The 27,994-nt window shown below is 54.4% G+C and overlaps 1 protein-coding gene across 8 annotated transcripts; it reads left to right on the top strand.

The window, feature by feature from the left end:
• CDC42EP4 (CDC42 effector protein 4) lies at positions 1-27,973 on the top strand. Of its 8 annotated transcripts, none has more exons than XM_070226015.1 (3): positions 7,401-7,710; positions 10,816-10,990; positions 25,137-27,973. In XM_070226015.1, exon 3 carries the CDS (start codon positions 25,246-25,248, stop codon positions 26,317-26,319), a length of 1,074 nt encoding a protein of 357 aa, XP_070082116.1. In that variant the 5' UTR covers positions 7,401-7,710; positions 10,816-10,990; positions 25,137-25,245; the 3' UTR covers positions 26,320-27,973. The 8 variants fall into 8 exon arrangements, with proteins under 8 accessions (XP_023507880.2, XP_005597277.2, XP_070082116.1 ...); XM_070226017.1 differs by having other exon boundaries at positions 7,677-7,710; positions 10,861-10,990; XM_070226016.1 differs by lacking the exon at positions 7,401-7,710 and adding an exon at positions 7,968-8,861.
• The last annotated feature ends 21 nt before the right edge of the window (positions 27,974-27,994 follow it).

Below are 27,994 nucleotides of genomic sequence, written 5' to 3' on the forward strand. Positions count from 1 at the left end.
GGAATGTGAAATGGAAAAAAGGAGAAAGAGGGGGAGGAGCTGAGCTAGGGTGCAAGGACACCACTATCCAGGTGGAGCCGGGTGTGTGCACAAGAAGTCCCCCTCTGCTAGCAAAGATCCACTCTAAGAGCCCAGGTGCCACAAGAAGCTGTTCACCTCAGGTGCCAGGAGAAGCTGTTCACCGGGACGCAGAGAGGAGGGAGCTCTGCAAAGAGGCTGACGGGTCCTGCAGCTCCACTGCTGTCGGCTCTCACAGGGCTTTTTGGAGATGAAATGAGCTACCACATGTCAAGCCCTTAGAAGAATGCCCAAGATCTCATGGACACTGGCACGTGCTGAGGGCTTACTATTGTTCTGATCAGTGTCGGGATTTTCGGACAGCGCCCTAAAGCCTTAGGGTCCCAGAAGTGCCCCAAGAACTGCATTGAAAGAGGTAAGGCGGGAAGGGTTCTGGGACCCTCACCCACCTCAGAGACAGCAGGACCACCTCGATCTGTTTCATGTCTTGTGCAGTTTCACTCCATCTTGATCATCCCCCACTTCCATCTGGGGGCGCAGGGGAAGATTCCCCTGCTTACAAAAATAAAACCTTTGAAAACCACCCATATAGTGGAACAAGTACTGGCCTGGGGGTAGAAGAGCTCCCCTCTTGTCCCAGGTTCTGCTGTGTGACCATGGACAGTCACTTCACCTCTCTGGATTTTATTTCTGAGCAACCTAGGTGATCGCTAACATTATATCATTGTCCCTAACTATTTGCTCAAAAAGAAGGAGAAACATTCTCTTCTGCAAGTCTCCCTGTAATTAGTTTATTATAGATTCAATTACAAGGCCCATCAGCCTCCTCACTGCCACTCTCTCTCTGTTACCTGCCAGTGGCCTTGGGCAAGCAAATTCTGCTGTGCTGAAGGACTGCCTGGATACCCGTCAGCGGGGACTGCACTTGCTACCCAGACACTCTGCCGACCTGGGTCTGGGGCCTGCTCTGGGGCAATCTGCTGCCTGAAGCTGCCTCCTCATGGCTGGCTTACCTAACAGGCCTTTTGCGTTCAACCACAACTGCTTTCTGGAGAGCAACTGGCTCGTGGAGGTGACAGAGGGCTTGGGGAGTGGAGAAAGCTAGTGTCCCACGGCATGAAGCCATTAAGCTGGGAGCGGAAATTGGCCTTGACATCAGGCTGGGATGAGCTATTGTTATGACTCAAATGCTTTGCAGGAGCAGAAGGACACACACATGTACATACTGTACACACACACACACACACACGCACACACGCACGAGACAACTCTCAGGAGACTGAAAACTCTAGAGAAGAGAAAACAAACTCGGCAGCCACGATGATGAGCTCTGACAATGACCCCCAGCCCATAAACGCATTTTCTTGCATCTCTTCCTCCCTCTCCCACAAGAAGAAGGGACGCAGAGGCCTGGCCCTTCTCCAGCTCAGCCCTTCTTTGCTGCCATTGGCTCAAGACACATCTCATTGGGGCTTGCACGTGGGGGCAGGTTCAGGAGGGAAGACAGACGTTTCCTAAAGCCCCTTTCTTCCAGAAAAGCCTCTCTGGGGGAGTGTGCCCGGGGGGCTAGGAAAGTGTAGGGGGACCCCAGGGACAGACACAAGCATCAGAAGTTCAACCTGAGGGTCCAGGATTTCAGGGGGCTGAGTGTAAAGGGAGGGAAGGAGGTGAGAGCACCCCAACAAAAAGCGCAGGCACAAGAAGCCGCTGATTTGAGGGCGCCGTCCCTTTAAGTGTCTGGAACATCTGGGCTGATGTGTCACATCACATTGGGACAGGGAGGATGCTGAGTGATGCCTTTGCCCCAGGGCCATGCACTGCGCTCCAGGAAGGGATTTAATTGAGGTCTTTGGTGTGGATGTGGACTGGGGGAGCAGAGGTGACAAGGCAGAGCGGGACATTGCTGTGGCCTTCTAAGAAGTGCCTTGAAGCAAGGTGCATGTTTCTCCTCCAAACAACGTAGAATCTTCCTGGGAAGACAGGGGTCTGCCTGCTTGTTGAAGATGGTGCCCCGTGTTCCCTAGCCACTTCCCCTGGCCCGCCACGGGTCAGTATGGTAACAAGATCACTCGTGCTTCAGCCAAGGTCTGTTTCCTTTCCTGCCATCCCGTGGTTTTGTGGCTGGAACTGTGGGCTCTGGAGCCTGACTGCTTAAGTTTTTCCAATCTAGGATCTGGATTTAGCTGTGTAACCTTGGAGAAGTTACTTAGCTTTTCCTGTTTTTAATCTGAAAGACGGGAATAAAGATAACAACCACTCCCTAGGATTGAGATGCAGAATTCCTAACCTGCAGCAAAGTACTCAACCAGAGGCAGTGACCCTTGCTTTTTCCAAGTGCTCCAGATTCAGGCCACATTCGCCTTGGAGCTGGGCTGGGCTCTTGGGGAGAAGAAAGGCCTTTTCTGGGCACAAACAGAAACTCTTCCCTTCCTCCTGGTCCCTTTTCTTTCTATCTCTCCAGAGGCCCAGGAGGGGTTCTGGTTATCGGGGGCTGCCCTCCAGCAGAGCTGGGTCTCTGCCTGCCCCTCCTGAGACAATGACAGAAAGCTCTGGGCGAGCCTGCACCTCCACCCCCCAACCCTCCCCACCCCGGAGCCTGACACAGCCCTTTATCAGACGTCCAGGACTGCATCTTACAGATAATGTGGTTCTTTTTTTTTTCTGTTAGCTCTTTTCCGGGAAACGCTAATGGGGATGGGCCCTCTCTGTGCCCAAGGGGAGAGGCTCAGGAACAAACTTGCTCCAGGAGGTCTAACTTGGGGGCTTAATTTTCAGACCAGGCAGCATCCACGTGGGGAGCCCTTGGTGTGGCCCCAGCTCTACACTGAGCTCTGACCTGCATTATCCACAGACCTCACACCAACTCCATGAGGTGGGTACCCATGTGGTCCCCATTTACAGATGAGAAAACTGAGCCCTGAGAGCTGGAGTGACTTCTCTCAGGTCATACAGTGACAGTTGGGATTTGAGCCCAGGACCATCTCGCCCAGGGCCTGTGTTCCTAATCCAGGTCTTTGAGCCCTTGGTGCATCCAGAAGAGGCCTCTGCTGAGGGGCAGGACTGGGCTCTCCCGCTTGTCACAGGGTCACTGGTGGGTAAGGCTCTGGGTTGCAGGAATCTGGGGACCACACGGAACATCCCTTTCAGAGTCCTTGCTTCTAAGACTCGCTGTCTTTAGCTAAAGTCTATGTTATTTTTCTGAGGAGCCCAGGGCTCTGGCTGTATCTTTCTCGCCCATCCTTTTCTCCCTCCCAGATAAACAAGACGTTTGGTATCACCTCCCACCTTCCTGGAAATGTCCTGGCTCAGTGGTCAGGGGCAGCATGCTAATAAGATGATGACACACAGTCACAGACAGGACTCCTAAGTGGAGTGCGAGGGGGCCTGTGCCATCTGTCCTTTCCCTGGCACAGGGACAGAGAGGGGCGCAGTACCCAAAATCCTGAAGTGTGACTTAGCAACTAAAGTAAAAGTAACTGGGGTCCCTTACATTGGACTTAGTTCACCAAGCAAGGTCACATGCTTTATATGCTTCCCTCCTTTTGATAACCTCCTGTGGTCCAGATTGTTACCATGCCCTTTCTCCAGATGCGACTCAAACATACTAACTGGCTCCCCCAAGGTCACCCAGCTCTGAGGCTCTGACGCCACGTCTGGACTCATTTCCAGTAAACCCCATGGCCTCTCTGCTTTGCCACCACCCCTGACCCACCTCAGCACCTTCTTCAGGCCCAACTCAACCTTACTGCTGCCTCCTGTCCCCAGAGTCCCAGCCTGGTGAGCAGCACCTCTTCCTCTGGGCCAGGGGTCCTCTGAGACGCAGTGCCCCCCTCAACCCCGAGTCCTCGGGGGCTGCTGTCCTAGGAGGCTGTATGACCTCGTGTGTGGTCCAGCGAGCTCACGAGGCTCAGTTCGAGGCGGGGTTGCAGCAGGAGAAGGGGGCGCTGCAGGGCTGTGGACTCTGCTCACTCCTTCATCTGGCCAATGCACTATGAGCCAACCCACGCTGGAGATTCAAACACCAATCGGACACCATCCTGTCCCCAAGCAGCCCGTGGGGATGACCTGTTGTTTTACTCTCTAAGTGCACTGGCTGCCCCAGTGCCCTGATGTATGTTAACTTCCTGGAGTGGGGGTGGGGGGTCACAGGCCTGAAGCCTGGGGCAAAAGACCCCTCAGAGGCGGGCTTTTCCCACCGTGGTGGCAGGCCTCCCCCTGAGCCCCAGGTTCTCTGCCAATAGCCTGGTATCCTCAGGATTTTCCCAGGCTGCTTAGCAGAGGTTGCCTGGCCTGTGAAAGGGCTCCAGGTGGTTCCCAAGAACAGAGAACCAAGGAGTGAAAGAGCCTCTGCTCAGTGGGGTGGGAGTGAACAGCCCAGGGCGGGCAGGGGCTCAGCTCACCCAACTGTGCTGACATCAGGCCCTGGTGACACCCTGCATTGTCCACCCAGGACATTTCTGCTGAGCTCAGAGGTGGGGGAGGGGGACTCAGGATGGAGACAGCAAGTCAGGGCGCTCGTGTGGGAAGGAGCCTTGGAGATGAGCTTATTCCAGAAAGTGAAATGACCCGCCCAGGGCCACACTTTATAGCAAACACCAGACTGGGGTGAGTGGGGCCCCAACGTCTCTATAAGGAAGTGGGATTAACATACATAAGGGATCCTCCTAGGGTTGGGGCAAAACGATGTGGACTAAAATCCCCCAAACCCAAGACTAACAAACGCTGGGAGGTGTGAGTTTTGGGGTGGGCGGACACACAGCGGGGGCAGGCCCCTGCAGCTGTAAGCATCATGCAGGCCCGGGTCCCAAGGGCAGGCCCGGCAGCTTGGACATGCAGAGACACGCGCCCAGGCCTAAAGGCTCATAGGTCGCGTTACACCAAAGGTGCAGTTAAGACCTCAAATCCCTCTCCAAAGTCAGGGGCTTAGAGCTCGCCAGAAATGGCAAGGTAGGTATTCAAGCCTCAGGTTTTTTTCGTTTTGTTAATTTCCCGATTATCGACGGACAGCTCTGGTCTGAAAGGTTGGAGCAAAACTCGGCCTCCAAGGATACTGAGGAGGCAGAGGCCACTTGAAATTCACAGGTCTGGGATTCCAAACCCAGGGAATATTAGCACTTTCTTGCAATCAAGCCTCCTCACCAGGGTGCTAGCAATGCAGTGGGGACCAGTGTCTAGAAGCCTACTCAGCTCCTTGGGGGAGAGGGGGCAGCCTGTCTCCACTGTGGGCATCCTCAGGGCAGGGATGGGGCTTTATTTATCTTTGGCCCCAAAGGCAAACCTCAGTGAATGTTAATTTTGAGGAGCCTCAATCGTAGAGCACTGAGCCTGGATAAGGGCAGAAGAATTCCAAAGGGCCTGAAAGACTGTCCTGGAGTTATGCTCAATTGATATGTAATCTAACTGGGAGGACCAAACCCCAGACACCTGTGAAAAAGGAGAACACATTACTAACAGCCCTAAAGACAAAATAATTTGTTAAAAATGGTGGGAGAGAGAGAAGGTGCCTTGGAGAATCAGGAAAGTTTTCTTGGGGACAGATAAGACTTAAGCTGTGATATCAGGAGGAAAGGGAGCTGGAAGGCCAGCAGTGGGGGAGGGCTTACGGCTGGGAGCACTGTGGGGGAAAGCGCCAGCCCACAGGGACCACTGAGGGGTCCCCTAGGAGGCCATGTTGGTGGGAGGGAGTGTGGAGTCTCAGCCACCTCCCTTAAGACCCAGGCAAGGGAGCGGCTGGCAGGAGGGAACTTGCACGTGTGCTGTATCCACTTTGCTGATGAACCTTTCACTGCAGGCATTGGTTGGTAGCGATCACTTACAAATGGAAGCTATTCCTCTAAAAGAATCGAGCCCAGGCCTGCTTCCCACAGATTCAGGCCCTGGGACTCGGGAGTTCATTCCCCTTGAGGTTCACTTGGAGCAGAACTTGGCCTCAGCGGATACTCAGGAGGCAAAGGCAGACTTGGGAAAGCGGCCGATCAAAGACAGCTCACCCTTCTTAGGGGCTCCTCCCCGCCCCGCTCGTTTCCAGTAAGTCTGGGGTGAAATCCACGAGCCTGGCGGCGCCGACCCTCGAGTTCCCTTCTCCGGTCCCTCCTGGGGCAGGGAGGTGGTTAGCGGGTCCTGGAGGGAGGCAGCGGGAGCACCGCCGGGGCGGGGTTATTGGTTTCTAGTCCCTGCTAAGAATGGGGAAGCGCCTCAGGAGGGCCTCGCGCTGGGCCCCAAGGGGAGTCGCGCCCTGGCCCCGAGGGCCCCAGATGGGGGCCGTCGGGGCCAGAGCGGATCAAGCGGGGACCCCCCCGGGAGCGCCATCCTGGCCGGCCTCCGGGCCCGGGCCGCCCCACCTGAAGATCCTAAAGTCTCAGGCTTTCAGATTTGAACCTAGGAGGCCGAGCGGCCGGGCCGAGGTTCCCAACGGCCATTGGCTGCTGTGGCGCCGTGACGTCAGCGCGGAGGGGTGCGGGGGGGAGGGCGCGGGTGGAGCCTGGGAGGGGAGTGTCCGAGCGGCTCCCAGCCCTGCGAGCCCGAGAACGAGAGGGAAACAAACGCGGGCGCTGACATGGGCCGCCAGCCCCGGTGCCGCGCGGAGCTCACGGACCGGAGAGCGCAGCCGCGCCGGCCGGGCGCTCGGGGCTCTGCGGACCGAGGTAGGCGACGGGCACCCGCCTCTGGCCGTGACAGCCACCTGCGCCCTGCGAGGCCTGGGTGGGCTCGGCTTGGGGGGTTCGAGACCCGCTATGGGGCGGGGAGGATTGAAAAAGCCGCGATCGGGGGCCGTGGGGCGCGGAGAGGGGCGCAGAGACCCCCTACTCCTCGGCGCCGGCCGCTCCTCACCTCGGCGAGTGCGGGGCGGCTCGGGAGCCCGGGGCCGGAGCGGAGCGGGTTTGGGGAGGAAGGGGTGGCAGAGAGCCAGGCGAAGCCTCGCCCCAACTCGATTTCCTTTCCCCAGGATGGGATTCGCCGTGCCGGCGCAGGGCGCTGGGGGGTGGAGGGGGCGGATGGGGGTGTGTGACTGGGGCGGGGGGGCCGGGTGTTAAAGGTCCACCCCCTCGCCCAGGAATGGGGTGTGTGTCGGTGTGGGCAGGAGCACAACCATCGGCGGCGCGCAGCCCGCCGTCTCCCCGAGGGGGGCGTGTGTGCGCCCAGAGTTCTCCATGAATAAGAACCGAATTATTCGCTTGTAGTGGCAGAGGCGTGTACACACGATCTCGCTCTCGTACACACACTGCAGCACACGCCACTCAATGTCATTGGGCCGGGGAGAAAAGAGGGAAGGAGCTGCCTGGAAGGGAATGGCCGAGGAAACAAATACTCTCCCCCTCCTCCCCTCCCTCGCGAACCCTTCCCTCCCCGCCAGGCTCCCGCCCCGCCCGCCTCGGAAGACCGGGAGGCCGAGGCGGGAGAGGCCGAGGCGCCTCTAGGCCGGGTGGGGCCGGCGGAGCTGGGGGCCCCGCTGGAGCCTGCGGGGGTGGGGGGACAACCCGCGGGACCAGCGCGCGGGGCAGAGCGCTCCTGGCGTGGCCGCGGGCCGGGAGCGGCTGGTTAATGATTTAGTCACCCGCTTGGGGCTGCAGAGCTGCGGTCGGCCGTCCCTAGCTCCGCCCCCTCCCTCGAGCGCCCCCAGCCGGGGGTACAAAATTGCCCCCTGCCTGTGCTGTGTCCCCGTGAGCTCCTCCGCGGGCCGGGCCGCCGCCGGTGAGTGCCCTGGCCGCGAGAGCTGGGCGGGAACCGGGAACGGGGGCTGGAGGGCTGAGGCTGGGCGGGCTTCCTGGGAGAGGACTGAGCGGGGCGCGCGCGCGTGTGTGTGAGTGTGTTTGTGTGTGTGTGTGTGTGTGTGTGTGTGTGTGAGAGAGAGAGAGAGAGAGAGAGAGAGAGAGAGAGAGAGAGAGAGAGAGAGAGAGATGGGGGAGGGGTGCTGCCTGCTAACTCAAACCAGATTCCTTGTGTTTCCCGACGAGATACTGCAGCCTGGGCTTTGGAAGTTTTCTTTTCTCCCTGGGAGAGTGGAGGGGAAATACAATGCTTTTTCTTTCCTCGTTGTCACCCCTTGCAATCTGACCGGCTCCCGCGGCCCTCGGCTGCGTCCTCGGCGCCTGTTCTTTGCCCCTGGGTATCTGAGCGGTTGAATGGGGAAAGGGTCCCCGAGCTCTGAAGCCCCCGGGTCCTCTCGAGAGCGGTGGGGGTGCTGGAGAGAGAATCTCCCTCGTCCTCACCCCCAGCAGCCATCTGGACGGGAGAAAGCCTTCGCCGTCCGGCCGGCGTACACAATGAGGGGCCCAGTTAGAGGAGAGCCTCCTGCGAGGCAACTTCTCCGCACAGTCTGGGTTGGTTTCTAATACTCCCCACGTCTCCGCCCCCTTTCTGAGACTGGGGTGGAGGAGGGGACCACCGGCAGGATGGACTGAATTTTAAGAGAACAAAGAACAGGGCACAAAGGAAAGGGGGAGCTGAGCTTTGGATTTTCCCCAGAAATGGGGAGTTGGCTGGACCAGGGCTGGGTCCAGCCAGGCCTCTAGGTGGCCTCAGGGCTCCCAAAGCAATCATGGGGCATCCACCGGAGACTTGCCAGGCTCCTCCCTGTGGGGTACTAGGACCCTGCTGTGAGCGCGGGTGCCGAGTGGGTTCCAGCCTTCATCAGCTGCCCTGGGAGCTGTCCATGTGACTAGCCAATTAGTGTGGTTTATCTCCTCTGAACGTGGACTTGGGCCCTCTGCTTCTCGAGGACAGCTGCTCCTTCCCACAACGGGGCACCAGTGAACCTTGGAAGACACCGGGGTAGCTTCTCCTGGTCTTTCCAGGGATGTTGGTGACCCCTGCAGGGACTGGGAGGGGGCCTGTGTGATAAGGTAAGCCTGCTCCCAAGAGGTGGCAGTTTGGGTCGAGTCCTAGCCCCCCTGACACCTCCCTGAGGTCCTGGGGCCCCTGCTCCTTGAGGACCAACTGCTTGTGTTACACTCCCTAGCTCCAGCCTCTCCTTTGAACATTCCTTCCATTTTCTGGGGTTTCCACCCTTTTCTCTCTTTCTTGACTCCTCTTCTCTTTCCCCTCATTTCTATCTTACACACGCCCCTGCACGGATGCTCATCCCAATCTGATACGCGCATCCACCCTACTTGGGTCCTGCTGCCTCTTGGAACTTGGCAGTCCAGCTCTCACAGGGCTGGCGACCAGGGAGCCCCAAGCAAATGAGAGTCTTATCTACAAAGTGGGGCTGTGGGCGACGGGCGACTGGTACATGCTGACCTGGGCGAGGGATCTTAGACCCTTCTTTACAAGTCAGGAGCTTTCCCAGAAGGGCCTCAGGTTGGCCGTGGTTCTGAGGTTTCCACTCCCTCCACCTTTGGAGTGGTTGATTGATTTCTGTGGCCAGGACAGGCTGTGCCCAGGTGTGGCAGGTGTGCTATTGACGTGCCTCTCTCTGTCTGTCGGTCTGTCTCTCCCTCCTTCTCTGGTTTCGCTTGGCTGGGAGGGGGGGCCTCAGAGGTCAGAGCACCCAGGATTGCTGTTGGGCAGTGGCTCCAGCCTCCTTTGGCTGGATGTTCCCCGGGCTCAGAGGAGCTCGTCTCTGTGGGGGAGGGAGGAGGCTGTCCCTTGGAAGAACAGGATCTGGGCTGATGCCAGAGATAAGGTTTGAGGGCGGAGGGAGAGGTTGAGCAATCTTGCCCTGGAAGCTGCGCTTAGGTCTTCTGACCTCTGTACCAGAGGCTTTCCCTCAATCTTGGGAAAAGGAACCAAACCCTCGAGCTTTCTGGCAGAGGGTCTTGGAAGCCAGCTCCAGCCAGCATATCTGGGTGCTCCGGGGAGGATAGGCCCGTGCCAGCCATCTCTGAACAGGGAACTGGGTGGTCGAGCTGGGAGGCACTCGTGTGTGGCTGGACTTGGCCTTTGCTCACAGTGCGTGTGAAGGAAGTTTAGCCATTCCTTTCCCTCATTCCCACTCACTGTGTCCCTGAAGCTCCAGCTACGCCTCTGGTGGAACCTTGGGCTTCCTTCCAGTGACGTCCATCAGCGTCTTTCCCAGGCACCGCCAGCTTGCAACATGGGGCTCCATGCCAGGGTGGCAGCGCTGGCATCCAGAGCCCTCCTTTGCCAGGAACGGGGCCCTGGTGGTCTCCACTCAGCCTCACCCGCTGAGGGAGGGTCTCCCTTTGGGGCCAGGCCAGGGCACTTTGGGGCATGTTCATGAATGGGTGCTTACACTTCTGACCCAGCCCATAGGAAAGTGCTCCGCACCACTGCCATTTCCCCCTGGTTCTTTTATCCCAGAGGCTGAGGGCGTCTTAAAGCAGCAGTGCCAGGGCTGTTCGGGCCACTGTCTTCTGCCCTGGCCATCGGGGTCGCAGATGCCATCGGTCAGGGCAATCTCCAGCCTCCCTGGGAGTCTCTGGGTTCTTCCCATACCTGTGTCCACGCAGTTCTTGCGGTAACTGAGCTTAGTCTGCAGACCCCGGCTTCCAGTTTCCCCAGTGGGACAGTGAAGCCAGGCTCTGCTGTTCCGGCTTCCATTCCCTGCCCCTCTTCGTCTTCAGTTTCCCACTCACTGCAACCCTTCTCCATCCTTAGAATGTTGCCCTTGGCCCTGAAGCATCAAAAGGGGACCAGTGCCCCTCCCCTCGTGGGGTTTAAGGCTCAATCAAATCATGGGAGTAGAGAGCCTGAGAGAACTCCAAAGGAACCTCCTCAGGGCTGGCAGGACAATTTATGGACACTTCTATGAGTCTGGTTAGGTCCAAAGGACCAGGCTGTATTTTACTGGGGCTTGATCGTGCTGAGGTTTTGTGCATTATTTGTTGCTGGTAGCACCAGGGTCCCGCAGAGTCCTGGGCTGTCTAACCCTCATCCTAGGAAGGAGTGGTTGGAGTTTCTCTTCTCCCTCCTCCACCTCGTCCACCCGTTTCAAACTGAAATCAGAAAGAGCTTCAGTCCCGTCTGAGCGAAGCCAGGCTCCTCCATCCTGCATCGGAGGAGCTCAGAGGTAAGGAAGGGAGGAGGGAAGTCAGATGGGGAAAGAAGCGGCATCTCGGGGGGCTTGAACCCACCGCTGGGAGGGACTGCAGTCCGAACCCGGGCTTCGGAGCCTGGACCACCCTCCCCTGCAATAGTTCATCCTGGGGACACCCAAGGACTTCGAAAGGGGTCAGCCCTGCAGCCTTTTGGATCAGGTGTCCTCAGGCAGCCCTGGAGGTGTGTGTCCCAGGTTGATAATGTGTCCTCTTTGAACTTAGGGGAGTGACGGGGGCCAGGGTCACTGGGGATGCTGGACTTCTCCTAGCTTTCAAGGTAGGGGCCTAGGGTACCTGCTGAGAAAGAACATGTCACAGCATCATCTTCATAGCAAATATGTAAGGTGCTCACCCCTTGTGCATCCTTGTGCTGAGGGCTTACATATATTAGCCTGTTTAATCCCCACAGTAATGCTGGGACGTCCATAATGTTACCAGTCGCCTTGAAAGCTAATGAGACAACTGAGGTGCAAGTAACCTGCCCGATGTGACCGAGCCAGTTCGAAACCCGGCAGCCTGGCTCCAGGGTCCACACTCTTCGCTCCCACGCTACACACTCCAGCGGGGCAAGATATGCCAGCCTGCTCCGGAGTGAGTCCAGATCCACCCTGCTCCCTCTGGAGACTCCGGAGTGTCCTTTCACTCCCCTCTCCTCAGCTGAGCGCCCTGCTCTTAGAAGAAGCAAAGTGAAACCAAACAAGCCGGGCAGATCTGATTTCAAGCCCAGCCGCTTCCTTCTGAGGCCCTGCAGGGGGGCCGTGGGGCCCCCACCAGCCACCCCTTCCCCTCTCCCCGCTCTTCCCTCTGTGATGGGAGCTGGAGAGCTGCTTTCTGCATTGAGTGGTGGGTTCTGAGGAAACACACATCTCCAAGAAGAGCCCTGTAGACAAGAGAAGTTGCTGAGTGTCCTTGAGTCGCTGGCTCCTCGCAGTCTTGGCTCCAGAGTTGTCGCTTCCTGTTACTCCCAGGTCACGGCTCCCTCCTTTTTCTTCCTTTCCTGAGCTGTTCTAATTCCCAGGTAGTGAGGGAGGCTTTCTCCGTCCTCCCCCCCACCTGCCCCCCTATTGCCCTGCTGCCACCCCTCCTACTGCCTGGCCTGAGACGGTGGTTCTCGGATGAAGAGGGAGCGGATGCAGGGACAAAGATGAAGGGGCAGAGTGGAGAGAGTGGCTCGTTCCCAGCCCTTGAGGAGCAGGGGTTTCCGACAGGATGGACTTCCTAGAGGAGGGCAGGGGACTGTGGCCTGTATTTCCTGGGACTTCTCTGTCCATTCCCTGGAATGGTGGGGAATGGGGTGCCCAGACTAGGGAGATTTTAACCTGAAATTCTGTGCAAAACTGTGCATCCATTGTGGGTGTTCGTGCATCCATAACCTTCATCGGATCTTGGAGGCCTGGGCCCCAGCAATGCTTATGACCCTCCCGGATCCGCCTTCCAGTGGAGTGAGGAAAGTCCAGGATCAGCATGGGGCAGACAGCACCCTTCTCTCAGCTCTGTCCTTAGCAACCGTGTGACTTGGGTGAATCATTTAACTCCAAGCCTCAGTCTCTTATCTGCAAGATGGGGATGCTGATACTAACGCCATGGGATTCTTGGGAAGAATACATGAGCTAAAGTTTTTCAAATGCCTAGCACGGTGTATGATTTGGGGGTGGGGGGAAGTTTACTAAAAATTAAGCATCTGGCTTGATGCAGAGTAAGAAGCTCAGTGAAGCTTAGTTCCCTTTCTCATACTTCCTCCGTGACCTATGGTCCAGGGAGGGCATGTCCACCTGAGCTCCGTGGCTGGGATCTAGGATGTCGTTTCCCAGAGTGAGTTCCTCAGCACACAGTCTTGATAGCTATCGGAACCTACGCAGGAAAATGTTATTCCACACCTTTGTTCATTACAAGTCACTGTTTAAGCTAGACTGGACATCCTCTTCTATGTTTTCCAGCAATTAAAGACTTTTAATTTATCCAAGCCATAGTGTGTTTTCCTACAACTCAGCCTGGCTAGGTTATTGGCATCGTTTTTCGATAAACTGTAAGAACTCTAAATTCTCTAAGATGATTGAGAATATCTGTATGAATCCAATGGTAAGCATCATGATTAATGGAAATACCCTAGAACAGCACTGTCAATGGGAATACAATGCTAGCCATGTATGTAACTTGAAGTTTTCCAGTAGCCACCTTTTGAAAACTAAAGACAGGTGAAATTAATTTTATTCTGTTTTATTTAACTCAGTGTATCCAAAATATTGTTGTTTTACCATATAATCATAAACATATTGAGGTATTTTACATTACATTTTCATACAAAGCCTTCAAAATCCAGTGTGTATTTTACACCTATAGCACATCTCAATTTGGATGGTACATTTCATAAATACTCAATCAGAATTTGGATCTCATAAAATTGACAGTTGAAAAGTAGAGTCACACACTCAAGTTGTTTTTAACATCCTTAAGGTTTCCAGTAATTGAATCAAGCATCAGTTTTTAAATTTAAAATAATTAAAATAATTTAGTTCCTTAGTTGCACTAGCCACATTTCAAGCGCTCAACAGCCCTGTGTGGCTAGTGGCTACTGTACCAGATGAGTGAGGCTTAGAATATCAGTGTAAATGCAGGAATAGAGATGTTCCACGTCAGGAGTATTATTCAACATTATATTGGCAATTGTAGCAAATATAATAAGATGAGAAAAAGGCATGGAGGAGGCAGAATGATTATTAGTTGCAGTTGGTGGGTCTGTCTACTTGCAAAGCCCAAGAGATTCAATCATAGGGTTGATTAGAGTATGTAAGACCATGAGAGTTTAGTAGAGTGGCCATTAAATATATATCAATTAAAAAAAAAGTGGCTTCCCCATATACCACCCATAACCAGTCAGAGACATAGCTGTGTAAAAGGAGAAGGATGCAAAACCCACTCACAATAAGAGACCATAAAATGACCCAGAATAAACATGAAAAGAAACGTGTAAGACTTGTAGGAAGAAAAGCCACAGGATTTACTGGGGAATGTCTAAAAGACTTGGATAAATGGCTATGAGCACTTGACCTTGCGATAAAGGCAATTCTTCCCAAATTAATTTCTTGTTTCCTTTCAATTCCAAAATAATGCCATCAGGACTTCTTTTGGAATTTAATAAAATGTTTCTAAGTCCATCCAGAAGACTAACTACATTGGAAAAGCAAGGGGATTTTAGAGAAAAAGTTAAAAGAGGGACTAGATACTCAAAACACATTTTACAGAGGGAGAGTGTAGACCGGTTTAGGAATAAACAGAGACTAATGAACAGATGAGGAAGTCTGGAAATAGACCCGTGTGTAGGTGGGTGATGTCTGTGTATAAAGAATTTAATATCTGATAAAGGTAGAATTTGATGCTTTACTCATATTTTATAACAATTCTATAAGGAATCAGTAACTAACATTACTTTATTGTTATATTTAATTTTTTAGTCTATTTTAAATGACCCACAATTTCATGAGCCATAGACGTCTTTATTCTGGTGTAGTTCCTTCTAGTATTTTTCTCTATGAGTAGTTTTTAATTAATACATTACACGGTAGTTTTAGAAGTGAATATTTTCATAAACTTGGGAGCAGGGAAGGTCTTTGCTTCATGGTATTAAAACCAGAAACCATAAAACAGATTTAACCACGTCAAGATTAACAAGCACTCTACAGAAAAGAAAACACCATGAACACCACCATGTAAATGGATGTATGACGGATTTGCAGAGATATTTGCAAAATATGGTAGTCAAAAATCTTAATAGCTTTAATATTTTATTTTTTTGTAAAGATTGGCACCTGAGCTAACATCTGTTGCCAATCTTCCTTTTTTTCCTTCTCCCCAAAGCCCCCCAGTCCCTAGTTGCATATTCTAGTTGTAGGTCCTTCTGGTTGTGCTATGTAGGGTGCCGCCTCAGCATGGCCTGACGAATGGTGCTGGGTTGGCACCCAGGATCCAAATCGGGGAAACCCTGGGCCACCGAAGTAGAGCAGGTGATCTTAACCACTTGGCTGTGGGGCCGGCCCCAGCTTTAATGTTTAAATAAGTCCTACAAATCCATTGGAAAAAGTGAAGGCCCCTCCACCCCTAGAAAAATGGGCAAAAGGAATTTACAAGAGAAAGGATACAGGTGCCAATAATACATATTTTTTCAATGCTCACCCTCATTAGTAATTAAAGAAAAGCAAATTACAAGTCTGTGAGGGTGGTAGTGGTGGTTGTGTTTTTGTTGTTTTCAATTCAACTAAATAAAATATAACGCCTGGTGTTGGACACCATCAGCCCATGTTGGTGGATCTGTAACTTGGTAAAACCTTCTGGAGAACGAGTTAACAATAAGAAAGTAATTTAACTCGCTTCAAAGTATGTGTCCTTGGGAAATAAGGACTTGCTCAGACTGAGCGGAAGGATGTTCGTTACAGAGTTCAGACGAAACTGAACCACAGCCTAACGTTCCTCGGTGGCCCAGTGGATGCACAGTTTGAGATATTAGGACTTAATCTAAAATAATGTAGTGTTATTTATTAACATGTAGACATTTTCACCCTCAATGTGAACAATGCCATGGAAAGTACAGCTTGCATAATAAGGGGAGGAAATGTCGAAAGCAGCACTGTCCTATAGAAGCACCATGCAAGTCTCAGATAATTGACATTTTTAATAGCTACATTTTAAAAAGTAAAAGGAGATAGGTGAAATTAACATTTTATTTAAAACTGGGGCCTTGTTCACTTTCTCTTCCCTCCAGGAAGCGGCTAGCAAAGCAGAGGATGTTTACCTCCAGGAAATGGGATCTGCCCCGGGGAGGGCAGTAGCACCTTGGGCCAGGGAGCCTGGTCTGGATTGGCTGGCAGGCAGGAGGGTGGAGCAAGCGCAAGGTAGCTAGCCTGGCAGGTTTTAGGAGACAGGTTGGGTCAGGGTTCTGGGCTTCCTTCTTTGCAGCTGGAACTACAGGGTGGAGAATGGAGCAGCACAGGCATGAGAAACATTTGAAGCAGGACCTTGCACTGGGCCCAGTCTTACATATGCCAGCGGAGTCCAGGCTTCTGCTTCAGGGTGGTCCTCCCCACCTCACCTCCCAGGCAATCAGAACATGAGGAGGTTCCTCAGAGCAGGAAGCGGGAATGAGATCCTGAGTCAGGAGGAGCCCATTTGAGCCGTCCCCGGGAGCTGATCTCTAATGGGGAGTCAATCAAGTGAGGCTGGGTTCCAAGGTCTCTCTTAGATAAACAGCATCCCTGATCCCATCCTACGCCTGCCCCTCTGTGTGCACATTCTCAGCTGCCGCCATCTGAATAGGTGGGGGGGCATGACCTCATACAGAAAACCGCATGTTCCAAGATCTGCCAGAAATGGGCTCAGATCACCATTTAGGAGCCATGAGAGTGAGTGAGGTTATTCGCCCCATCTGCGCCTCAGTTTCCCTTTCTATAAAATGAGGGCAATTGTGATACCCCCCCCCCCCTTGCAGGGTGAGGGCATAAATTTACGTTGTCCCCTGCACAGTGCCTGGCAAGCAGCAGGCCCCCAATAAATGGGAACTGCTGACATTCTTGCCACTTGTGCACACGGCTTGGTGGTCAGCTGCTTGTTGGAGCACTGGGGTGCTGGTTGTTCGGTGTGACCCCAGCCTCTTCTCGTTTTCTCTGCTCCCTTGCAGCCATCAGAGGACCTGAGCTGGGGCTGGAGAAGCAGCAGAAGCAGAACCTTCAGCCCCACAGGGCGTCTCGGATAGGATCCCACCGTGGGATCGCCCATGTGGGAGGCTGGCCTCCAGCTTAGAGCTTCAGTGTCACTGGAAATTGGCCAGTCTCCGGTTGGTGAGGCGGGGGAAGACTGTTATCTTTCATCTCCTGCTCAGTTCAAGAGGCTCAGGCCTCAGGAAGCAGCTGTTGGGAGTGAGTTCTTTTGGGGGAGTCCTAAGCTCCCCGTTTGCCCTGAGACCAGGTTGTTATAGATTGCCCACTTTCTTCTCCCAGACAACTTAGAGTAAAAGGAGGACCTAATAAATAAACATGGCCAGTTTGGTGGGGGCAGGGTTGGGGGGGGAGAAGAGAAAGACAACAGATGTCAATGGGAGATATTGCGATGTGAGAGAGTGTGGACCGAGACCCCTCTGCACTGAGCCCCTGCTCGGGGCCGTGTACTGAGCCCTGGGAACTAGAGAGTTTTAAGCTACTTTTGAAATTAAAAGGCTTTTCCGTAAGCCTTTGATGCTTTGGGATTTTTGTTATTATTAAAACAGCATTACCACATTAAAGGAAACTTTAAAAGAAAAAAAAGCCCACTTTCCTCCCAAGCCTGACGCAACTCCCTAATTTCTCCGCACGTCCTTTAAGCCTTTATTCGTGAATGCGTGTTGGTGTAGGGTTGTGATGACTGTGTGTGGACAAGTAGCAGGTCTGCCTTTTTCTCCTTCCCCTTGTGCCGTTTGGTAAACAGCCTCCACAGCCCCTGCCTTTCGTGCCTGCACGATCATTGTGGAGCCACTGGCTCCTGGTTTTCTCAGCCGCTTCCTTACTGTTGGCTATTAGGTTGTTTCCATCTTTTCTATTAGGAGTGAGGCTTCAGTGAGTATCTGTGTGTGTGACTTTTTTCCTGCTTTGAAATAGTTCCATCGGGTAGGTTTCCCAGTGTGGAGGTTGCTGAATCACTTGTTTTAAAGCCATTATTTCAAGAAACTGCCACAGTTGCTGATGCCCCAAGACCACTCCGTCCTGGGGTCATTTGGATTCTGAGAGCTCGTGGTCCAGGGTTTTGTACCTCTCTCCCTGCCTGGTGGCACCTAGTACCTGCTGCATGGTGGGAGGGTGGTCCTGCCCTTTCCTAGCTCTTTTTTTTTTTTGGTGAGGAAGGTTGGCCTTGAGTTAACATCTGTTGCCAATTTTCCTCTTTTTGTTTGAGGAAGATTGTTCCTGAGCTAACATCCCTGCCAATCTTCCTCTGTTTTTTTATAAGTGGGATGCCCCCATGGCTTGATGAGCAGTTGTATGTCCGTACCTGGGATCCGAACCCACGAACCTCGGGCTGCTGAAGTGGAGAGTACGAACTTAACCACTATGCCACTGGGCTGGCCCTTCCTCGCTCTTAATATCGGCATAATATGGACATCAGACACAAGAAGGTCTAGCCTGGTGCCTGGCAGTGAGTCAATCCCAGTGTTAATGTGGGAAACACCTTTGATGGGGTGGCAGGAGGCCTGTGCCACCTGGGTCCCTCATCAGCTCCACAGCCTTGGGCACATACTTCTCCCTGCCCCAGCAGCCTCCTCAAGGCCACCAGGGTGGAAATCTCCAGGGTGTCCTCCATCTCTCAGTCTTGGGAATCTCTAAAGTTGCAGGCATCACAGATGCCTCAGTGGGAGTCATGTGACACCCCAAGGGGTGTACAGGAAAATCCACTGGGATGTGGGAAGAAAACACCAGCACTTTTATGCATACTGATCATTTTTAAAAAAGAAAGCAATCGATTGCGTTAATTGATGCATGGATTAACAATACACACCCATATAATCTGCAAATAATACATGTATGTGTATGTGTGTATATTTATGTGTTTATACACACACACAAATTATATGCCCCATGTTTTGACATGCTGGGGCCCCCCTACTTGGGATAATGCATGGCTATTTTAGTGGCCGGAGCCCTGGAGTGGGAATAAAGCCTTGGCTTCCATTCATGACCTAGGGCAAGTCCCTTAATTTAGTCTCTCCATCTCTGAGAGTAGGGTCCCTCCACACCCAGGTATTTTAAGGACGTATTTGACACAGATATGCAAGTGGTACAGGAGTTATATGGTATATGTCATGTTCCCATCCAGGGCTTTTTTTTTTTTTTTCAATTGTGGCTCTTCAGGCTCAGATTATTTTAAGACAGTGCTTCTTAACCTCCTGGTACAAACAGCGCAGTTTCAAATACGAGGGCTTTTGGCAGTGCACAGGAAGGAACTAAAAAACTCCAAATAGTACTAGAGTCAGCTAAAATCATAACAGCCCCCACTGAAGTTACCCCGCAGCATGTAACAATGTGGATCAAAGCATCCACAGTTCTCGCCATTTGCTTAGCTGCCTATCAGTCCTGTCGCACTATTGGAATAAAACGGTCTTCCGCCTTCACTAGGACTACTTATCTTTGCAGGATAAGGCTGCTGAGCGTTCCAGAAAGCTCTGGACCTTTCTCTGGGGACAAAAGCCGGAGCCCCTAGCCTCTTAACAGAGAGTCGTGGCCCGGGTTACACTGAGTTTCTTGCAAAGCCCCTCTCAGTGAGTTGCTCCAGCTGACAGACGTTGTGTAGCACAATGCCTCCCCTGTTTTTGCAAAGTTAAGTTCTACCTAGTGGTGGAATGTTGGTGCACCCCTGGGAGAAAGGTCCATGGCCCACCAGGTGAGACCCGCCCCTGGGAAAGGGGCTCAGCGTGGCCCTGGAAGGCCTGGAACCTCCTTTGATTCTGTGCGTTCTCTCCTCCCCCATCTGGGCCCTCAGCAGCTCCTGAAGGAGTACCCCTCTATCCACCTCCTCAGCGGCACCTGCATTCTGCTGTCCCTCCACTTTGCCCTGAATTCCTGCTTCCCCTCCTCCATGCCTCCAAGGCCAGCAGCCATGGGAACTTCCAAATATGAAGATCGGACGACTTGCCTGCTTAGGAACTGCTGTGGTTTCCTTGTGCACCTGGAACACCATCCAAACTCCTACCTGGTCTTACAGGCAGTGCCCTGTGTGACCTGACCCCTGGCCGCTGGGTTTTCATTCTATTCCTCAAATGCCACAAGTGTGTTCCTACCTCAGGATCTTTGCATGTGCTGCGCCCTCTGCTGGAATGTTCTTGATGTGCCAGGTTCCTTCTCATCATTCAGTTCTCAGCTCACAGTGCCCCTTCCTCAGAGGGGCTTCCCCAGCCCGCTGACTACCACACTCGCTCAAATTGTCTTGCTTCCCTCTTGACAGTGAGGACTACGAGATACTATTTAATTTGCATGTTCACAGCCCCATTCTGCACCCACCCACACTCAGACTGCAGGTGTGCCCTGGGAAGGCAGGAGCTTGCCCACCTTGTTATTTTCATGCTCTGTCTCCAGGACCTAGAAGAGTATGGGAAAATTGGTGAGGATGCAGTAAGTCAATGAATGAATGAATGAATGAGAGAAAAAGTAAATGAGTGAAGCCTCTTGTAGCCAGGCCAAGCCACAACTGAAGTCATCGTGTCGTGAACCGAATGCTCCCTTCCATCCAGCTACGTTGGGGCTGGTATTGACTGGATGGTTAGAACACTTCTGGGAAATGATGGAGGGGCAGCCGTGCAGTGGCACTGGGCATTGATCTCATGTGCTCTCTGCACTGGAGTGAGCTGCGGGTCAGCTGCCAAGTGGGAGATCTGCCTGGCTGCCCAAGAGAGCTCAGGCCTGTGTCCTGTGCCTCAGTGTAGCCTGTCCTTCTGTCTAGGAGCTGCTGGGCTCCTGATCTGGGAGGGTAGTGCTCTCTGTGTAGCATGCCCGGGATGATGAGGGAGGGGTCCAGGCCACAGCTACCCTCTATAGTGCCAGGAGCAGAGCTGAGCTGAGGATGTGGTTGCTGTAACTGACCAGGGGCCTGGCCTTCCAGGGAGGGCTTGTTGCTCCTGCCTTAGAGGAACGTGCTGTGGTCAGTGAGGCCAAGGGTGGAGGAACCTGGTTCCACCAGAGGCTGAGGAGAGTCAGGGAGGCTGTGAGTTGCTGCTCCATTTTCCTTTGCTCTGCCAGGAAAGTGGGATGTGGCTTCCGGGGTGGGGGAGGGTGTTCCACCCAGGGCAGGCCGTGGGGAGTGGCCGCCCTCTTGCCCTGTCATCAGGCAGCCTGTTTTAGCCACTTCCCCAGAGCTGAGTCACGGTGCTTAGCAACACCCCCGAAAGCCACAGCTCCATTTGGCACCGTCCCCTTCCGAGGGTGCACTCAGGCCTCCTGAACTGCCCCCAGGACTGGCCTGGGCCACCTGCTTGTACTTAAACTCCATCCCCTCATCCCCAAATCATTCTCTGTTAGGAGCTTAGGGTGACAATGTCACTCAGTAGCCATGAAACCAAGGACTTAAAAACAAGCCAGGGAGGGAACTTTCCCAGCCCTCGAGCCCAGGCTGTCCAGTCTGAGTTCTGGCTCTGGGACCCCAGAGGGGTCCTCACCCCCACCCCAGGACTGCCAGGTCCTGCAGCCCCTCCTCCCTGGACAGTGGGACAAGTAGGTGACTCCATGTGGGACTCAACTCTTGGGACTTTTTCATGCTGGATATTGAAGATGGTTTGGTTTTTCACAAGTCACAAAGCCTTGTTCCTACCCCCAGGGAGCAAGACCCCAGGCAGCACATAACCATTTGCCAGCCTTGTCGCTCTCTTTCTGGGATGTAGGGCCGTGCAGGATGCTGGGAATCTCGTGGCTGCCCCAGGCGTTTCCCTGCTGGCCCCTCTTACCTGTTCTCTAGCCCTACCTGCAGGAATGTGCTAGAAGGGGGGTGAATGGGATGGTGGGGACTCTCTTCCCCTGTAGCCATGGTGGCCAGAGGGGTCTGCACCCTCTCTGCTGAGTCCCGGGCAGCTGGGCCTGCGGTTTCCCTTTTCTCTCTAGTGAGCACTTGAGATCGGGGAAACCACCACGCTGGAAATTGCTTCCTGGGCCTGGGAGTTCCTGCCGTGCCAGTGAAACCCTTATGCAACTCTGGAGGTTCATGTCCTGTGTTCCCACAGTTCTGACCGTTGACGTCCCCTCTCTGCCCCCCTCCCTCCTTCCTTCCTTCTTTTCCCTGGTGAACAGTACATGCTTTATTTGTACATGTGTGTTCTCACTCCAGGGTAGTGGGTCTCAATCCTGGGCACTTTTGCCCCCCAGGGGACATCTGGTATGTCCGGAAACATTTGGGTTATCGCAACTTGGTTAGGGATGCTACTGGCATCTAGTGGGCAGAGACCAGGGAAAATGCTGCAAACAGCCTACAGTGCGCAGGATGGGCCCCACAACAAAGAATGGTCTGGCCCAAAGTGTCAGCAGGGTCAGAATCTGCTCTGGGATTATACAGAACTTTCTCGAGGCAGCAGCCAGGCTCCTCCTTTCTCTGCACTCCCCTGGCTAGAAGTGGGGAGAGGCATTCCATTGGCAAGGGTAACTGACCATTGATGCTACCCACCAAAGGCCAGAGAAAGGCCTGGAGAGGAGCAGAAAGAGCACTGGGCCAGGAGACCAGCTTCTAGCCCCGCTCCGCCCTTTGGGACGTGAGCCTGGAGAAATCACTGGGCTTCAGTTAAACCTGTCTTCTGGAGCTGCACTGGGGTCCCCTTCCCTCCCAGCTCGTTGAGACCCCGGGATTCTGTGACTGGACCAGGAGCTGCACTGCAGGCGGGTTGAAGATGTGGCCCTTTCCATTCTTGCCTCCCTGCCCTGGGGGCCGTAGAAGCCTGAGGGATTCTCCAGCACCGAGAGTTTGTTGGAACCTGTTTTGATTTCCTTTTGTGCCTAACATGTCTGAAGCCGACTCCATCCTCACTTTCTCTTTTTTAGCCAAAGAGAATTTTCCCCAAAGTTTGGCCTGGAAGCCCATGGCTGGCCCAGAGGGTTACAAATGGTGACTCTTTCCTGGAGCAGTGGAGAGGGGATGACCCTGAGGCCAGTACTTTTCATGCATCTAGTTTGATGGGCAGCAAACTATGGCCCACAGGCCAGAGCCTGCCCACTACTTGTCTTTATAAATAAAGTTTTATTGGGACACAGCCATGCCCATTTGTTGACCTACAGCCTACTGCTACTTTCCTACTATGAAAACAATTGAGTAGCTGCGACAAAGACGGAATCAGTCACAAAGCTGGAAATCTTTAGTCTCTGGCCCTTTATAGAAAATGTTTGCCAATCTCTGGTCTAGCCGTTCCATGTCTAATTGTTTAGAGGTTAGATCCTAGGGCGTGGGCAGGAGGGAGGGTTCAGGTTAGGGGTAGGGGAAGCTAATTTTCCCAAGATTTTGGTGGGGAGAAGGAGGAGAGTGGGGACGGAGAGCTGACCGATTGTAATGGGGCATCTCCAGGCCTTCCAGAAGAGTCCTCACCTGGCTCCAAGCCCAGCCCAGGTCACCTGAGTGGCAGGTCTGCCCCAGTGCCTGGCTCCTGCCTCTCATCCCAGAGAACATTGCTTGCTGGAGTGACTGCCTGGGTGGGGGTCACTTGCAGGTGGGGGAGCCACCAGACTGGGTGGCAACAGCTGGACAAGGAACACGAGCGTGGGGACCTGGGGATTGGAGGGCACAGAGAGGTCAGGCTGGGAACCCTGGAGCCCAGCAATAGGCTGAAATGAAGCCAGTGCTGTCATTCCGCTTGAGAAGACGGAAGGGGAGAAACTAAGGAACCGGGAGAGGGTAGGAGGGAGGTGTTGGCCTTTCAACAGGTGTTGGAAGCCTGTGCCATGTACTGCCAGACGGCATTCAGTGGCGATCAGGCCCTTTGGAACCCTCCGGAAGCTCAGTCCAATGGGAAGATTACAGTCCAGCCAGCAGGGAAGAACGATGTAGCCAGTGCCTGCTGGGAGAGGGGACATTCAGAGTGCTGGGGGTTGGCGGGAGAGGTCACCGGAGGACTCCCCTCGGCTAAAGACGGTTTCCCATAAGAAGTGACATCTCAGCTGAGCCCTGAAGGATGTTGGGTGAGCCAGGTGACGGGGTGTTCCAGAAGGGGACTGCATGTGTCTGGTCCTGGGGTACAGGAGACAGAAGCTCGGGGGCTGGGGCAATGTGCATGGGCAGCGGAGCAGCGAACCATGGCGTTGGGAAGGGAGGCAGGGACTGGTCGCCGGATCAAGGCGTCTAGCTAGACTGGGGATTCCCGGAAAGGCTTTGTTTGAACTAAAAGGTGGAGGATGGACTGGAGAGGGACAAAAGTGGAAGCGGGGAGACCTGTTGGGCCGTCAGGGGCCAGGTGGGATGTGGGGGCCGAGCTTGGGGCAGCAGCCAGGAATGGGAAGAAAGCTGGGTGGGGCGCCCACAGGTTGAGCTTTGCAATGGGGAGGGTGGGTGCCCTGGAGGCCTGTGCTGTTCATAGGACTGGTGGCCCAGCACCGCCCACACCCACCACACTCTGTTAAACCCCTGCACCCATCTCTCCCCACCCTGCTCAGCCCTGTACTGAGGGCAAGGGGCTGGTTTGGCTCCAACACAGAACTTCAACTTGGCCCTGGCCAGGAGCCGCGTGGGTGGTACCTCAAGCTTTCAGACGGCCCTCTGCTGTTCTTTGGTTCAGGTTAATCACCTGGGGGGTCTGCAGATCCCAAGGGGCCTAAGCCATCTAGGGTCTAGTCCCTGCCTCTCTGCACACCTAATGATTAAAGAAATTGGGAAGGAGTTTTCTAGGCTTGATCTCCTGAGAGGTGGAGGGTGGATCCTCAGCAAAGAGCTCAGGGCTCCACGATGGAGATGTCGCAGGCGGGATCCTCATTTATGGGACTCCCAGCAAGGACTGGAAGGCTGGGGAGCTGGTTCTGTGGGTCCCAGTAGCCCCACCCCAATTCTGATTCAGAAAGCAAGCCGGGCTGCCCACGGTTATGGAAGTGCCAGGCAGCGTCTCTCTGGGACCCATCCTGTCCTCTCCCTCCTCTGAGGACTGTGACTCAGGTTGAGGTGTCCATTAACTTCATAGGGATTGAGGTCAGACAGCAAGAAGAACTTATAGAGTGTCTCCAAACTAGCTGTTCACAGGAGTCAAATCATACATGTTTCTTTCCCAGACCAGTGCATGGAATTGCCTATGCGCCTCCACCTCCTTAAATGTACCTCCACCTCCTTCAAAGTGGTCATGTTTTCTCTAGCAGCATGCTGGTGGTGGGGCGGGTTGGAGGGACTGTGTGTCCATTTGAAGAAAGATCAGCTCTTTCTCACGTTTCAGGGAAAGTGTCTGTGGCTACTTGAACTCTAACCAGATTTGCAGAAAGCACTCCCCTGACCTCGAGCCCGTGCATGAAGAAATAGGCAGGATCATGCAATTGATTGCTGGCTCATTTCACATTATTCCGTTTTGCTGGGAGCTGGGTTTTAAATCACAACCCCTGGCCAGATGGGCTTTTGTGCGCGGCCGGCCGGGTTAACCCTGTGCCTGCTCTTCTCTTCTTGCAGCCCTATGACCTCCTCCTTACCACCCGCTCCAATTGCTGGACTTCAGATCTGACCCCAGACCTGCCTGCTGCCTCGGGAGGGCCAGCCTCCCCTCCCGTCATCGGGCAAGATGCCGATCCTCAAGCAGCTGGTGTCTAGCTCGGTGCACTCCAAACGCCGCTCCCGAGTGGACCTCACGGCCGAGATGATCAGTGCCCCGCTGGGCGACTTCCGCCACACCATGCACGTGGGCCGGGCGGGGGACGCCTTTGGGGACACCTCGTTCCTCAACAGCAAGGCTGGCGAGCTGGACGGCGAGTCCCTGGATGACCAGGCCTCCTCCTCCTCCTCCAAACGCAGCCTCCTGTCCCGGAAGTTCCGGGGCAGCAAGCGGTCACAGTCGGTGACCAGGGGGGACCGGGAGCAGAGGGACATGCTGGGCTCCCTGCGGGACTCGGCCCTCTTTGTCAAGAATGCCATGTCCCTGCCCCAGCTGAACGAGAAGGAGGCCGCCGAAAAGGGCTCCAGCAAGCTGCCCAAGAGCCTGTCGTCTAGCCCCGTGAAGAAGGCAAATGCCGGCGAGGGCGGAGAGGAGCAGGAGGTGGGCGTGGGAGAGGTGGTGCCCCGGCGGAACGGGGCTGCTGCCCCCCACTCCCCTGACCCCCTCCTCGATGAGCAGGCCTTCGGGGACCTGACAGATCTGCCCGTCGTGCCCAAGGCCAGCTTCGGGCTGAAGCATGCCGAGTCCATCATGTCCTTCCACATCGACCTGGGGCCCTCCATGCTGGGCGACGTCCTCAGCATCATGGACAAGGAGGAGTGGGAAGCAGAGGAGGACGATGGCGGTTTCCATGGTGACGATGCTCCAGCAGGCGGTCTCCCCCAGGACCCCCCTTCCGTGGCAGAGGCCCCTCCCCTGATTAGGCAGGAAGGCAAGGCAAGCCCTGACTTGCCCCCACTGCCCCCCGAGGCTCTGCAGGACGAGGGGTGGGCGGCGGCGGCCCCTAGCCCCGGCTCGGCCCGCAGCGTGGGTAGCCACACCACGAGGGACAGCAGCTCCCTCTCCAGCTGCACCTCGGGTGTCCTGGAGGAGCGCAGCCCTGCCTTCCGGGGGCCAGACAAGGCCCGGGCTCCTCTCGCCAGGCAGCCCGACAAGGAGTTCTCCTTCATGGACGAGGAGGAGGAGGATGAAATACGAGTGTGAGGCGGGCAGGAGATGGTGGCTGCACACTCTTGGCCTCATCTCCCTGTGCCCAGCCCGCCACCACCCTCCTCTTTCCTCTCCCTGTGCGTGGGCAGCCAAGAGCCTGGCTTCGGCCACACATCCTGGACCTCATAGATGAGGGGCATTGGCCAAGCCTGGGCACCTGTGGAGGACTTCGGGAGCCGGCCTGGGTGCCGACGGGGTGCCTGACTTCATTGCACGCCTTGCTCTCCCCGAGCTCTCTACGACAGGGCTGTTCTGGAAGCAGGAATCAGTTTTGCCTGGCCTCAGACGGATGCCAGGGGTCAGCCTGACTTCCTGCCTCGTGCAGCAATGGCAGGTCAGCCCAGGGACGGCCTGAGGGCCAGAGCTAAGGACATGGGGCTCACTTTTCCCTCCTGGCGTTTCTGCTGTGACTGGCGGTGTTTGCCAGGGTAAGTGCACGTGGCAGGAGGACCGGGGTGGTCACACATCCCGGCCCCTCCCTACACCGTCCCTGGCTCCTGCACCGGAAGCCTGGAGCCCCTTGGAGTAAAGCTGGACCGAATTTGTACACTAAACGCGTCCCCTTCCTGGGGACGAGAACAGGAAGGAAACCCCGGGGCTGCTTGAATTTTCAAGAAGGGGCCCTTCCGGGACGACACTAGGAACAGGCTGCGGCCCTCAGTCTCTATGGGTCTGTTCGTTCGTTCTTGTTATGTTTAAATCCTTCTAGAGCAATATCAGGAACAGTGTTAGTAGGCCTGCCACCAGAGGGAAAATCCAATCCCTTTAGAAAACCTTTATACTAAGCGCTTCCAAACTTTGTTTAGAACTATACGGGGTGGGTATCTCTATGTCGCCGCCCCCCCCGCCCCTTGGCTATTAACAACTGAAGGCGGCCAGTGTAGAAAATTTCTGGAAAATGATTTTTTAAAAAATAATATATCATTCCTATGGAGGGATAAAAGCTTTTTTGACTGGGTTATTCCCTCCCCGCCCCTCCCCCCCAACAAACACTACTTCCCCTTCCCTTCTCAGCTCTGCCAGCTGACCCCCTTCCCCACTTCGGGGGCCAGGGCCCCTGCATACAGGGGTGCCAGATTTAGCAGCAAAACAGAATGCTAGGTTAAATTAGAATTTCAGGCATACAAAGGATAATTTTTTAGTGTAAGTATGCCCCATGCCATGTTGAAACACACTTACACGCTAAGAAATTATTTGCTGTTATTCTGAAATTCACATTTCCCTGTGTGTCCTGTGACCCTGCCCGAGGGGACTGAGTGGGAGCCGGGCTGTGAGCCCCCGGGGTTAACTGATGATGATCTTTTCTGTCCTGGGAACAGGCTGACGCCCCTCCTCCTGTCCGCTTGTAGCCATGGCGGGGGAGGGACAGGCAGAACTAACTAGCCCAGGATCCAGCCCGGGCTGGTGGGCGGGGCCCCCCCAGGCTGCCAGCTTTTGCTGGATCCTTACTCAGACACTAACTTAGTTCCTGATTCGAGCACCTCGAGCGGAGCTCCCACGGTGGGGGAGGAATCGGAAGGTTGTGCAGCCTCTGCCAGCTGCCCTTGAAACCCATTCAGACCGTGGTCACTTCCAGATTCTAAACTGTATATTTTTCTCATGATATTGTTAAAACAGCGGGGAAACATTAAAAAAGCCCTGTAGCACACCTTGTGTCCGCCTCTACTTC

This window comes from Equus caballus, chromosome 11, assembly GCF_041296265.1.
Source record: "Equus caballus isolate H_3958 breed thoroughbred chromosome 11, TB-T2T, whole genome shotgun sequence".
NCBI classification, from domain to species: domain Eukaryota; kingdom Metazoa; phylum Chordata; class Mammalia; order Perissodactyla; family Equidae; genus Equus; species Equus caballus.

Coding starts and splice junctions, on each gene's coding strand:
- CDC42EP4 (XM_023652112.2), top strand. CDS start 25,246: ATGCCGATCCTCAAGCAGCTGGTGTCTAGCTCGGTGCACTCCAAACGC.